Raw genomic sequence first — 13,145 nt, 5'->3', positions numbered from 1 at the left:
CAGCAGATTGTAGTGCAGTCGTTAGGCATTTGTACAGGTTAGTTGATACATTCTTTGCGTGTTTCGCTTGCATTATCTAGGCACGGACTCGTGTTTCAGTAACTGTTGTTCAACATCGATTAGAATGGACAGGGACTGCGATTGCTGTGTTCGGATGAGGGCTGACTTGGCATCCCTTCGCTCACAGCTGCAATCGGCGCTGACTTCGGTTGCGCAGCTTGAGGCTGTTGCCAATGGGCACCACTGTGGGGAGCCGGACTTGGGTATCACGGGGATGTCAACCTCGTCCTGTCTGTCCCCAGATCGGTCTGCCACTGTGGTTGTCCCGGTTTCTGCCCGCAGTGGGGCTGAGCCCTCGCCTGTGGTTGATTGGGAGGTCGTTCCAAGGCGTGGCAGGCAGCGAAAGGTGTCCACGGAGGCTGATTAGAAAGCCTCCCGGTGCGTCTGACAAACCGGTTTCAGGCACTGTCTCTGGCTGAGCCAGATGCAGCTGCCTGCCCTGTTTCAGAGGATCATTCTCAGCCTTCAAGGTCCGGGCAATCACAGAGGATGGGCTTACTGGTAGTTGGGAGCTACAATGTTAGGCGCGTAATGGGGCCCCTTAGGAATACGGCCGCTAAGGAGGGGAAGAAATCCAGTGTGCACTCTGTGTGCATTCCGGGAGGAGTCATTCCTGATGTGGAAAGGGTCCTTCCGGATGCCATGAAGAGCATAGGGTGCAGCCAGCTGCAGGTGGTGGCACATGTTGGCACTAATGACGTGTGTCGCTTTGGATCTGAGGAAATTCTCTCTGGATTCCAGCAGCTATCTGATTTGGTGAAGGCTGCCGGTCTTGCTTACGAGATGAAGGCAGAGCTCACCATCTGCAGCATCGTTGACAGAACCGACTGCGGACCTTTGGTGCAGAGCCGGGTGGAGGGTCTGAATCAGAGGCTCAGACGGTTTTGCGACCGTGTTGGCTGCAGATTCCTTGACTTGCGTCATAGGGTGGTGGGGTTTCGGGTTCCGCTGAATAGGTCAGGAGTTCACTACACTCAGCTGGCGGCTACACGGGTAGCGGAGGCTGTGTGGCGTGGACTGGGCGGTTTTTTAGGTTAGAAGGCCTCGGGAAAGTACGGGGTGGGCTGCAATGTCAAAGGGTGCATGGCAATTACAGGACGTGCTTGGATCAAGGAACAGTCGGAATTATAGTTGTAAATTGTTGTAGTTGCGCTGGAAAAGTCCCTGAGCTTCAAACGCTAATAGAAAGCACAGAAGCTGATATCGTTATAGGTACAGAAAGCTGGCTAAAGCCTGAAATAAGTTCTGCAGAAATTTTTACGAAGTCTCAGACGGTGTTCAGGAAAGATAGATTAGGCAGAATTGGTGGTGGAGTGTTTGTGTCTGTCAGTAGTGGTTTATCTTGTAGTGAAGTCGAAGTAGATACTCCGTGCGAATTGGTATGGGTGGAGGTTATACTTAACAGCCGAATTAAGTTAATAATTGGCTCCTTCTACCGACCCCCAGACTCCGATGATACAGTTGCGGAACAGTTCAGAGAAAGTTTGAGTCTCGTAACAAATAAATACCCCATTCATACGATTATAGTTGGTGGGGACTTCAACCTATCCTCGGTATGTTGGCAAAAATACTTCTTCAAAACCGGTGGTAGGCAGAAAACGTCCTTCGACATTGTCCTAAATGCTTTCTCCGAAAATTATTTCGAGCAGTTAGTCCACGAATCGACGCGAATTGTAAATGGTTGCGAAAACACACTTGACCTCTTAGCCACAAACAATCCAGAGCTGATAGAGAGCATCATGACTGATACAGGGATTAGTGATCACAAGGTCGTTGTAGCTAGGCTCAATACCATTTCTTCCAAATCCATCAGAAACAAACGCAAAATAATTTTATTTAAAAAAGCGGATAAAGTGTCACTAGAAGCCTTCCTAAAAGACAATTTCCATTCCTTCCGAACTGACTATGCGAATGTAGACGAGATGTGGCTCAAATTCAAAGATACAGTAGCAACAGCAATTGAGACATTCATACCTCATAAATTGGTAAGAGATGGAACGGATCCCCTGTGGTACACAAAAAAGGTCCGAACGCTGTTGCAGAGGCAACGGAAAAAGCATGCGAAGTTCAGAAGAACGCGAAATCCCGAAGATGGGCTAAAATTTACAGACACGCGAAATTTGGCACGTACCTCGATGCGAGATGCCTTTAATAGGTTCCACAACGAAACATTGTCTCGAAATTTGGTAGAAAATCCAAAGAAATTCTGGTCGTATGTAAAGTACACAAGCGGCAAGACGCAGTCAATACCTTCGCTGCGCAGTGCCGATGGTACTGTTATCGACGACTGCCCCGCTAAAGCGGAGTTATTGAACGCAGTTTTCCGAAATTCCTTCACCAGGGAAGACGAATGGAATACTCCAGAATTTGAAACACGAACATCTGCTAGCATGAGTTTCTTACAAGTAGATACCTTAGGGGTTGCGAAGCAACTCAAATCGCTTGATACGGGCAAGTCTTCAGGTCCAGATTGTATACCGATTAGGTTCCTTTCACATTACGCTGATACTATAGCTCCCTACTTAGCAATCATATACAACTGCTCGCTCACCGATAGATCTGTACCTACAGATTGGAAAATTGCGCAGGTCGCACCAGTATTCAAGAAGGGTAGTAGGAGTAATCCATTTAACTACAGACCTATATCATTGACGTCGGTTTGCAGTAGGGTTTTGGAACATATACTGTATTCAAACATTATGAATCACCTCGAAGGGAACGATCTATTGACACGTAATCAGTGTGGCTTCAGAAAACATCGCTCTTGTGCAACGCAGCTAGCTCTTTATTCCCACGAAGTAATGTCCGCTATCGACAGGGGATCTCAGGTTGATTCCGTATTTCTAGATTTCCGGAAAGCTTTTGACACCGTTCCTCACAAGCGACTTCTAATCAAGCTGCGGAGCTATGGGGTATCGTCTCAGTTGTGCGACTGGATTCGTGATTTCCTGTCAGGAAGGTCGCAGTTCGTAGTAATAGACAGCAAATCATCAAGTAAAACTGAAGTGATATCAGGTGTTCCCCAGGGAAGCATCCTGGGACCTCTGCTGTTCCTGATCTATATTAATGACCTGGGTGACAATCTGTGCAGTTCTCTTAGATTGTTAGCAGATGATGCTGTAATTTACCGTCTAGTAAGGTCATCTGAAGACCAGTATCAGTTGCAAAACGATTTAGAAAAGATTGCTGTATGGTGTGTGAGGTGGTAGTTGACGCTAAATAACGAAAAGTGTGAGATGATCCACATGAGTTCCAAAAGAAATCCGTTGGAATTCGATTACTCGATAAATAGTACAATTCTCAAGGCTGTCAATTCAACTAAGTACCTGGGTGTTAAAATTACGAACAACTTCAGTTGGAAGGACCACATAGATAATATTGTCGGGAAGGCGAGCCAAAGGTTGCGTTTCATTGGCAGGACACTTAGAAGATGCAACAAGTCCACTAAAGAGGCAGCTTACACTACACACGTTCGTCCTCTGTTAGAATATTGCTGCGCAGTGTGGGATCCTTACCAGGTGGGATTGACGGAGGACATCGAAAGGGTGCAAAAAAGGGCAGCTCGTTTTGTATTATCACGTTATAGGGGAGAGAGTGTGGCAGGTATGATACACGAGTTGGGATGGAAGTCATTACAGCATAGACGTTTTTCGTCGCGGCGAGACCTTTTTACAAAATTTGTCACCAACTTTCTCTTCCGAATACGAAAATATTTTGTTGAGCCCAACCTACATAGGTAGGAATGATCATCAAAATAAAATAAGAGAAATCAGAGCTCGAACAGAAAGGTTTAGGTGTTCGTTTTTCCCGCTCGCTGTTCGGGAGTGGAATAGTAGAGAGATAGTATTATTGTGGTTCAATGAACCATCTGCCAAGCACTTAAATGTGAATTGCAGAGTAGTCATGTAGATGTAGATGTAGTTCGGTAATTTTCACATCTGTCAACACCTGCTTTCTTTGGGATTGGAATTATTATATTCTTCGTGAAGTCTGAGGGTATTTCGCCTGTCTCATACATCTTGCTCACCACATGGTAGAGTTTTGTCAGGACTGGCTCTCCCAAGGCTGTCAGTAGTTCTAATGGAATGTTGTCTACTCCGGGGGCCTTTTTTCGACTCAGGTCTTTCAGTGCTCTGTCAAACTCTTTACGCAGTATCGTATCTCCCATTTCATCTACATCCTCTTCCATTTCCATAATATTGTCCTCAAGAACATTGCCCCTCTATAGACCCTCTATATACTCCTTCCACCTTTCTGCTTTCCCTTCTTTGGTTATAACTGGGTTTCCATCTGAGCCTTTGATATTCATACAAGTGGTTCTGTTTTCTTCAAAGGTCTCTTTAATTTTCCTGTAGGCAGTATCTATCTTACCCCTAGTGAGATAAGCCTCTACATCTTTACATTCGTCCTCTAGCCATCCCTGCTTGGCCATTTAGCACTTCCTGTTGATCTCATTTTTGAGACGTTTGTATTCCTTTTTGTCTGCTTTATTCACAGCATTTTTATATTTTCTCCTTTCATCAATTAAATTCAATATTTCTTCTGTTACCCAAGGATTTCTACTAGCCCTCATCTTTTTACCTACTTGATCTTCTACTGCCTTCAGTACTTCATCCCTCAAAGCTACCCATTCTTCTTCTACTGTATTTCTTTCCCCCATTCCTGTCAATTGTTCCCTTATGCTCCCCCTGATACTCTGTACAACCACTGGTTCTTTGAGTTTATCTAGATCCCATCTCCTTAAATTCCCACCTTTATGCAGTTTCTTCAGTTTTAATCTACAGGTCATAACCAATAGATTGTGGTCAGAGTCCACATCTGCCCCTGGAAATGTCTTAAAATTTAAAGCCTGGTTCCTAAATCTCTGTCTTACCATTATATAATCTATCTGATACCTTTTAGTATCTCCAGGGTTCTTCCACGTATACAACCTTCTTTCATGGTTCTTAAACCAAGTGTTAGCTATGATTAAGTTGTGCTCTGTGCAAAATTCTACCAGGCGGCTTCCTCTTTCATTTCTTAGCCCCAATCCATATTCACCTACTAAGTTTTCTTCTCTCCCTTTTCCTACACTCGAATTCCAGTCACCCATGACTATTAAATTTTCGTCTCCCTTCACTATCTGAATAATTTTTTATTTCATCATACATTTCTTCAATTTCTTTGTCATCTGCAGAGCTAGTTGGCATATAAACTTGTACTACTGTAGTAGGTGTGGGCTTGGTATCTATCGTGGCCACATTAATGCGTTCACTATGCTGTTTGTAGTAGCTTACCTGCATTCTTATTTTCTTATTCATTATTAAACCTACTCCTGCATTACCCGTATTTGATTTTGTGTTTATAACCCTGACCAGAAGTCTCGTTCCTCCTGCCACCGAACTTCACTAATTTCCACTATATCTAACTTCAACCTATCCATTTCCCTTTTTAAATTTTCTGACCTACCTGGCCGATTAAGGGGTCTGACATTCCACGCTCCGATCCGTAGAACGCCAGTTTTCTTTCTCCTGATAACGACATCCTCTTGAGTAGTCCCCACCCGGAGATCCGAAGGGGGGACTATTTTACCTCCGGAATATTTTACCCAAGAGGACGCCATCATCATTTAATCATACAGTAAAGCTGCATGCCCTCGGGAAAAATTACGGCCGTAGTTTCTCCTTGCTTTCAGCCGTTCGCAGTACCAACACAGCAAGGCCGATTTGGTTATTGTTACAAGGCCAGATCAATCAATTATCTAGAGTGTTGCCCTTGCAACTACTGAAAAGGCTGCTGCCCCTCTTCAGGAACCACACGTTTGTCTGGCCTCTCAACAGATACCCCTCCGTTGTGGTTGTACCGTCGGTACAGCTATCTGTATCGCTGAGGCACGCAAGCCTCCCCACCAATGGCAAGGTCCATGGTTCATGGGGGGGTATGGCTCCGTGAGGCATACCCCCCTCCCCTCCCCCCTATGCCTCCGTGTGGGCTCTAATCTCTCTAATTTTATCCTCATGCTTTATTCGCGAGAGATACGTAGGATGGAGCAATATACTGCTTGACTCCTCGGTCAAGGTATGTTCTCTAAACATCAACAAAAGCCCGCACCGAGCTACTGAACATCTCTCCTGCAGAGTCTTCCACTGGAGTGTATCTATCATCTCCGTAACGCTTTCGCGATTACTAAATGATCCTGTAATGAAGCGCGCTGCTCTCCGTCGGATCTTCTCTATCTCTTCTATCAACCCTATCTGGTACAGATCCCACACTGGTGAGCAGTATTCAAGCAGTGGGTGAACAAGCACACTGTAACCTACTTCCTTTGTTTTCGGATTGCATTTCCTTAGGATTCTTCCAATGAATCTCAGTGTGGCATCTGCTTTACCGACTATTAATTTTATATACATTCCATTTTAAATCACTCCTCAGATAATTTATGGAATTAACTGCTTCCAGTTCCTGACCTGCTATATTGTAGCTAAATGATAAGGAACTTTTTTTCTATGTATTCTCAGCAAATTACCCTTGCCTAGATTGAGATTCAACTGCCATTCCCTGCACCATGCGTCAATTCGTTGCACATCCTCCTGCATTTCAGTACAATTTTCCATTGTTACAACTTCTCAATATACTACAGCATCATCTGGAAAAAGCCTCAGTTAACTTCCGATGTTATCCATAACGTCATTTATGTATATTGTGAAAAGTAACGGTCATACGACACTCCCCTGTGGCACACCTGAAATAACTCTTACTTCAGAAGTCTCCTCTCCATTGAGAATGAGATGCTGCGTTCGGCTATCTAGGAACTCTTCAATCCAATCACACAATTAGTCTGAAAGTCCATATGCTCTTACTTTGTTCATTAAACGACTGTGGGGAACTGTGTCAAACGCCTTGCGGAAGTCAAGAAACACGGCATCTACCTGTGAACCCGTGTCTATGGCCCTCTGAGTCTAGTGGACGAATAGCGGGAGCTGGGTTTCACACGACCGTCTTTTTCGGAACCCATGCTGATTCGTACAGAGTAGACTTCTAGTTTCCAGAAAAGTCATTATACTGGAACATAATGTGTTCGAAGATTCTACAGCTGATAGACGTTAGATATATAGGTCTATAGTGCTGCACATCTGTTCAACATCCCTTCTTGAAAACGGACCAGAGGACCTAGTTTGTTCCGTGTAAACACAGCCCACCCCATTATGGAGCCACCACGAGCTTGCACAGTGCTTTGTTGACAACTGGGGTCTGTGGTTTCATGGGGTCTGCACTATGCCCAGAACCTACCATCAGTTCTTACCAAAGGAAATCGGGACTCAGCTGACCAGGCCAGGAGAGGCACTGCAGGTGACGTCCTGCTGTTAGCAATGACACTCGGACTGGTTGTGTGCTGCAAAGCCCATTAATTCCAAATTTAATCACACTGTCCTAACAGTCATGTTCCTCGTACATCCCACATTGAATTCTGTGGTTATTTCATGCAGTGTTGCTTGTCCATTAGCACTTGACAACTCTGTGCAAATGCCACTGCTTTTGCTTCTCGAATGAATTCTGCCGCCTACTGTGTTGCCCGTGGTGGGAGGCAATGTGTGAAATTTGGTATTCTCTGCACGCTCGACACAGTGGATCTCGCTCGGAATATTGGATTCCGTAACGGTTTCTGAAACTGAATGTCCCGTGTCCCCAAGTCCAACTAGTGTTCCATGTTCAGAGTCTGTTATTTCCCATCATGCGACCATAAACACATTGGAAATCTATTTACATGAATCACCTGAGTACAAATGACAGTTGCACCAATGCTCTGCCCTGTCATACCTTGTGTAAATGGTACTACTGCCATCAATATATGTGCATATTGCTGTCCCACAATTTTTTTCACCTCAGTGTAATTTGAATGCTTCTGTTAAGAATTCACTGATGGATTGGTGTTCTTCACTAATTTGTGAGTTTGCTTTCTTCAGGTCTTCTCATTTCAGTTTTATTTTTGTACATTTCAGCCTGTCTTTAGCATGACAGTTTCTTCTCTTCTTAACAAAGGATTGTTGAACGAAGAAATTAAATTTAAAAAACCTCCTTGGGCTTTGTTGGAAACATGAGGAGATTTTAAAAATTAGCATTGCTGCAAGACCATGCGTTCATACAAGAAATTGAATGATTGCCAAGAAGTATGAGATTTTGTTCAGTTTTAAGAGAAGCTAAAAATTTTATCAATTTCTTTGAATCTGACATTTGTTTCCAAGTAACAATCAACAAATAGAAGAAGAATACATAGTTTGTTGTAGAATTGAAATGTGGTTGAGTAACAGTTGATAGAATTACTGCATTCTGGCTGGTCAGTGCGCTGCATGTGCAGTATAAGAAGGTTGTGAGATGGCTGATGGGAACACTTTACTCGATAGAAACTGAATGACATTGACCGATAATGAGTGACTCCTGACAGCTGCTGATTTGATTTAGCAGATAACTCTGTGTTCAGTGCGTCTGCATCTACAGAGTCAGAGTTGGCAAACTGATTTAATGATCACTGAAACGTTACATGCAACTGGGTTCAAAATTGTCCTATGTGTTGACCTGTTAGACCCATTAAACGTGTGTTGACTTAAAAATGGGTAGCAATTGGAAAACAATCAGAATCAATTAAGACTGTTGAATTTCTGTTGACTTGGTTGCTTTCTTCAGCCGCATTGCTGTGAGTGTCTTATGTAGATTGAATGTGTAGTAGCATGAATGGTGACTTTGACATTTATGTGAAGTGTTGCCTATCAGTGTTGATTTTTCAATTATCTTGCAAGAGTGATAATGACAAATGTGACAGATAATGTCAAAAACAAAGATAGTTGCTTTCTTGCTTTGCAAAAACTGAATATTGTGGAATTTGTTTTTCAGACTGAACTGGAGGAGATAGAGTCCCGTAATGAAGAATACCCTCTGACACGGGCCCTTCTAAGTCTTCTGGACGTGTTGACCGACGTGCCCATCCCTCGTCTCCTCGGCTTAGGAACTAGGGCTCCAGGCTTTGATCCGTACTTGAATTTTGTCATCAACTCTGTATTTCTGAGGTTCAATACTCGCATATATAAAAATCCGAAAGAGAAGGTTAGTTGTACAAATGCTCTGCCAATTGTTTTTACAGTAGCTACTAGTTCGAAGAAATTTTTCTGTTCTCTCTATTTTATACACCTTCTTTTATTTCAGTGGGAAGTGGCTAAAGGATGTGTGAAATTATTTGTGAAACTCTTATCCCAGTATGAACCACAAGAAGAAGATTTCTCGCCACAATATGTAGACCTTCAGTCTGGAGGCTCATCACAAGTTAATCCACCCCCTGGATATCACCTGATGGTTAATTTGAATTCCAAGACTGAGTTGCTACAGCGAGTAAGTACTTGATGAGAAGTGGTGGAAACTTTCACTTTCTCTCTCTCTCTCTCTCTCTCTCTCTCTCTCTCTCTCTCTCTCTCTCTCTCTCTCTGTAATATGTAACCCCTATTGCAGTAGACATGAATCAGAACAGATCTCCGTACTTGTTGATGCTTTAAATTACTGTTACTGTCGTAGTGGCACATATAGATGTACACTTAAAAACATTTCACACTGGTCATTGCTCTGTGTGGATTGACTGGGCACTGTGTAGTCTACAGTAAGCAGCATGTCAGTATGTCTTTGAACTGCTATTCATTGAAATACCAGTAAAATTGCCATTTTTTATATAAATGAGTTGGTCAGTTCCAATACATTTGGGGGGGGGTGGGGGGGTGGGAGGGGGGGGTTTGCCAGTGCCCCTTCGCGCGGAGGCCTACGCTTGTAAGTCTTTCTCACTTCCACAGTACTAACTCCAGTCCCACTGCCAAACTTAATTTGTTTACTTTTTACAGATCACACTTCTGGGTTGCTAAGGATCTTATTTGCACATGGGAGTTCTGTGCAGTGCTACCATGTTAACAGTGTAATTCACTTTTGTTTTAGTTGTTTGTATGATTTCAATTTGTAAACAGCTGTACTATACAGAAAACATGTGAGCTCATTACTTTGATAATTTTAATTTTTATGTTTCAAGGAAACAACAGTAAGGAATATTGTTTGTTAGTTTATAACAATGTTTTTCAAGGCATTTATTTGCAGGGCTTTGCTCTTGTTCGCAGATATTGTTTCTGATTGAAGAGGGAGTACAAATGTTGGATTCATTCATACCATTCCCTGGAAAAGAAGCATTAGAAGCAAGTCTGGAAAGCTGTTTAGCTTTACTTGACCGAACTTTGGTTTTGCAACCTGCTTTCTCAGCATTACTGAGTACAGCATGTACTCCTCTTCTTATTCCTGGTCTAAGCCGTTTACTTCTGGATGTGAATCCACGCAGTGGACAGACTGACTATTTGTTGCTGATAACCAAGTGAGTCATAAATTTTTTTCTAGAAATGTGCTGCATTAAGTTTGAATGTTGTAGTGAGGACGAGCTTTCAATTTATTTTTATGAGACACATTTTCCATTACAGCTAATGTAAATAGATAAAAGTATTCCTATCAAATAATGAAAAATCCATGATGGTATGTAACAATATTATGAAAAGGAAAGTTGTTAGTCACCATATAGCGGAGATACTGAATCACAGATAGGCACAACAGAAAGACTGTTGCACATAAAGCTTTCAGCCAGTGAGGCCTTCGTCCCCCCCCCCCCCCCCCCCCACCAAAAAAAAAAAAAAAAAAAAAAAAAAAAACACACACACACACACACACACACACACACACACACACACACACACACACACACACACACACGAGTGCATGATGGGATTGGTGACTGGATGTGGGTAAGGAAGAGGCTGGGGCAGGGAGGGGGGGAGGGATAGTAGAGTAGGAGTGGTGGACAGTGAAGTGCTGCAGATTAGACGGTGGGGAGGAGGGTCAGCGGAAAAGGAGAGAAGTAAAACGACTGGGACTGATGGTCACTGTCCTCACCCCTCCAACTTCTTCTCTGTTCCCATTCCAGCACTATACTGCTCTCATTTCACCATCGCTCCCAGTGTTATTTCTTCTCTCCTTTTCTGTTACCCCCCCTCCCGCTCCACATCTCCCCTGCCCTCTGTCTAACTGGCAGCACTTCACTGTCCGCCACCCCTACCCTACTATCCCTCCCACTCCCCACCCCAGCCTCCTCCTTACCCCCGCCCAGTCGTGTGTGTGTGTGTCGTCTGTTTTTGACTAAGGCATTACTGGTTGAAAGCTTTATATGTGACAGTCTTTTTGTTGTGACTCGGCATCTCCACTATACGGTGAGTACTACTTTCCTTTTCATAATATTGTTAAAAGTATTCCTACTTTTAGCAGGACCACATGTTATTTCATCAGAGAGAAAAGAGTTAACCTTTGGGGTAGGAGGCAGATTATTCAGAATCTAGGTTAAGGGGGTGGTGGGGTATGAGAAGGAAGAGACAGAAACCCAGAGAAAAAGGTGTCGTGTGATCGTGGGTAGCACACCTGCTTGAAAGACTTGGGCAGGAGCTACTGAAAGATTGCTTCTTTGAGTCTGTTTGTAAAACACGATTGTGGTAATGCTGTCTGAAACAAACTGCCTGTGAAACACATGGATTCAAGTTTAAGCTCCATTCTGGTTCACAGCTTTAACATCAGAAAATGTTTTAGAAGTGCAGCTTTTTATTAATTTTGCATGTTAGTTTAAGAATTAAAACAACCAATCACTTTTTTATGTACTTTTTATTAATACTGATAGCCATTTGCGGATTTTGTCCATCTGCAGTTGATGTCATACATATTTAAAACTTAATTTAATACATCGTTAAAAACAAAAGCTTCAATTCACGTGCTGCATCACAGTTTTTAACAGTGGGCTAATTGCAGATTTAAATGAATCATACCAACTGAAGGTGGGTGAAAGCCTGAGACACACATTGGAATAAATGGAAAGACATAAAAAAGTGGTTGGTTGCTGTATTTCTTAAGGATGCAGGGTACTTTTCCGGCTCAATATTTTGTAAAAATCAACACCTATTTCTTTCACGCAATGTTTATAATGTCTGTTTTACAGATTTTTTTGTTGGTATTAGGTAATGCAGCACGCTTTATAAACAAATTAAAAGTATTTTGAGTATTTTTGAACTTGCGTAGGATTATTAAAAAAATTACAAAGAAATTGATACAGTTTTTTCCAAAATGCTTCCTCAAATTGAGGTACCATTTAATCCAATGTTATACATATGAAGGAGACCAAATTTTTACCCGATATGCATGACATGATGGCTGAGGTACTAGACCTATTTAATTCCACCTATTATGTATTTTACAAGGATAAAAAATATCACATCTTTCATTTTAATTTTTATAATTTTTTCCTAATAAAAATGTTATTGTTTCTATAATTTAGTTGATTCTGCAATAAAGTTTAGGTCTACTACATAAGTATGGACTATTACAAGTTACAGAAAAAAATTAGAGCAGTGCATTATGAACTTCAGGAAATATTTGTACCTGAATCCTGAAAAATACAACTTGCAAGAAATTACAAATGAAGATATGAGTCCAATTAAACTGTGCCTCAGAACATTCCTGAAGCATAGTCATCATCCTGCAGCATATCTTCCTCTTGGGATTCCAGTTAGCACTTCTTGCTTCTTTGGTAACTTGAAGAGCGAACCTTTCAGCTTCAGGCATCCATTGTCTATCACATGCAAGCAATTGATCTTCCATATTAGAGTCACATTTTATGCCTAAATTTCTCAGGGCTTCCAACGATTGAAACATATCACTGCATCTAATACACCAACTTTTAATGTATTTAGTCCTACAAAAACATTCTTGGATAATCTTTCCCATATGCAATGGTTGAAAATTTCATTTGTATTCTGATTGCCCCCATGAAGACATTTACTAAGCAAAACAGGATCACTCAGGTATCTAAAAATTGCTTTTATTTCATTAATAGCAGGCTCAGAAAGAGAATGCTTATGATGATATATTTGAGCACTTTCTTTTGCTTTTTGGTAACCACACCGAGAATCTGCTTCTTTAGGGCAAAGTCCATGGTAACCACACCGAGAATCTGCTTCTTTAGGGCAAAGTCCATGGATCATTTGTGGAGAACTTAT

The 13,145-nt window shown here is 42.3% G+C and overlaps 1 protein-coding gene across 1 annotated transcript in view; it reads left to right on the top strand.

Annotated features, from left to right (window-relative positions):
* Positions 1–13,145, top strand: part of LOC126267433 (nuclear pore complex protein Nup205-like) — a 289,070-nt gene that overhangs the window by 165,088 nt on the left and 110,837 nt on the right. Inside the window, exons 14-16 of the mRNA XM_049972686.1 lie at positions 8,929–9,138; positions 9,238–9,420; positions 10,185–10,432. Coding sequence (XP_049828643.1) covers positions 8,929–9,138; positions 9,238–9,420; positions 10,185–10,432 — 641 coding nt within the window. The remainder of the gene's footprint in view (positions 1–8,928; positions 9,139–9,237; positions 9,421–10,184; positions 10,433–13,145) is intronic.

This window comes from Schistocerca gregaria, chromosome 4 (assembly GCF_023897955.1).
Source record: "Schistocerca gregaria isolate iqSchGreg1 chromosome 4, iqSchGreg1.2, whole genome shotgun sequence".
In the NCBI taxonomy this organism is placed as follows: Eukaryota; Metazoa; Arthropoda; class Insecta; order Orthoptera; family Acrididae; genus Schistocerca; species Schistocerca gregaria.
Note: the sequence above shows the minus strand (reverse complement) of the source record. Positions and strands in the feature narration are given on the sequence as shown.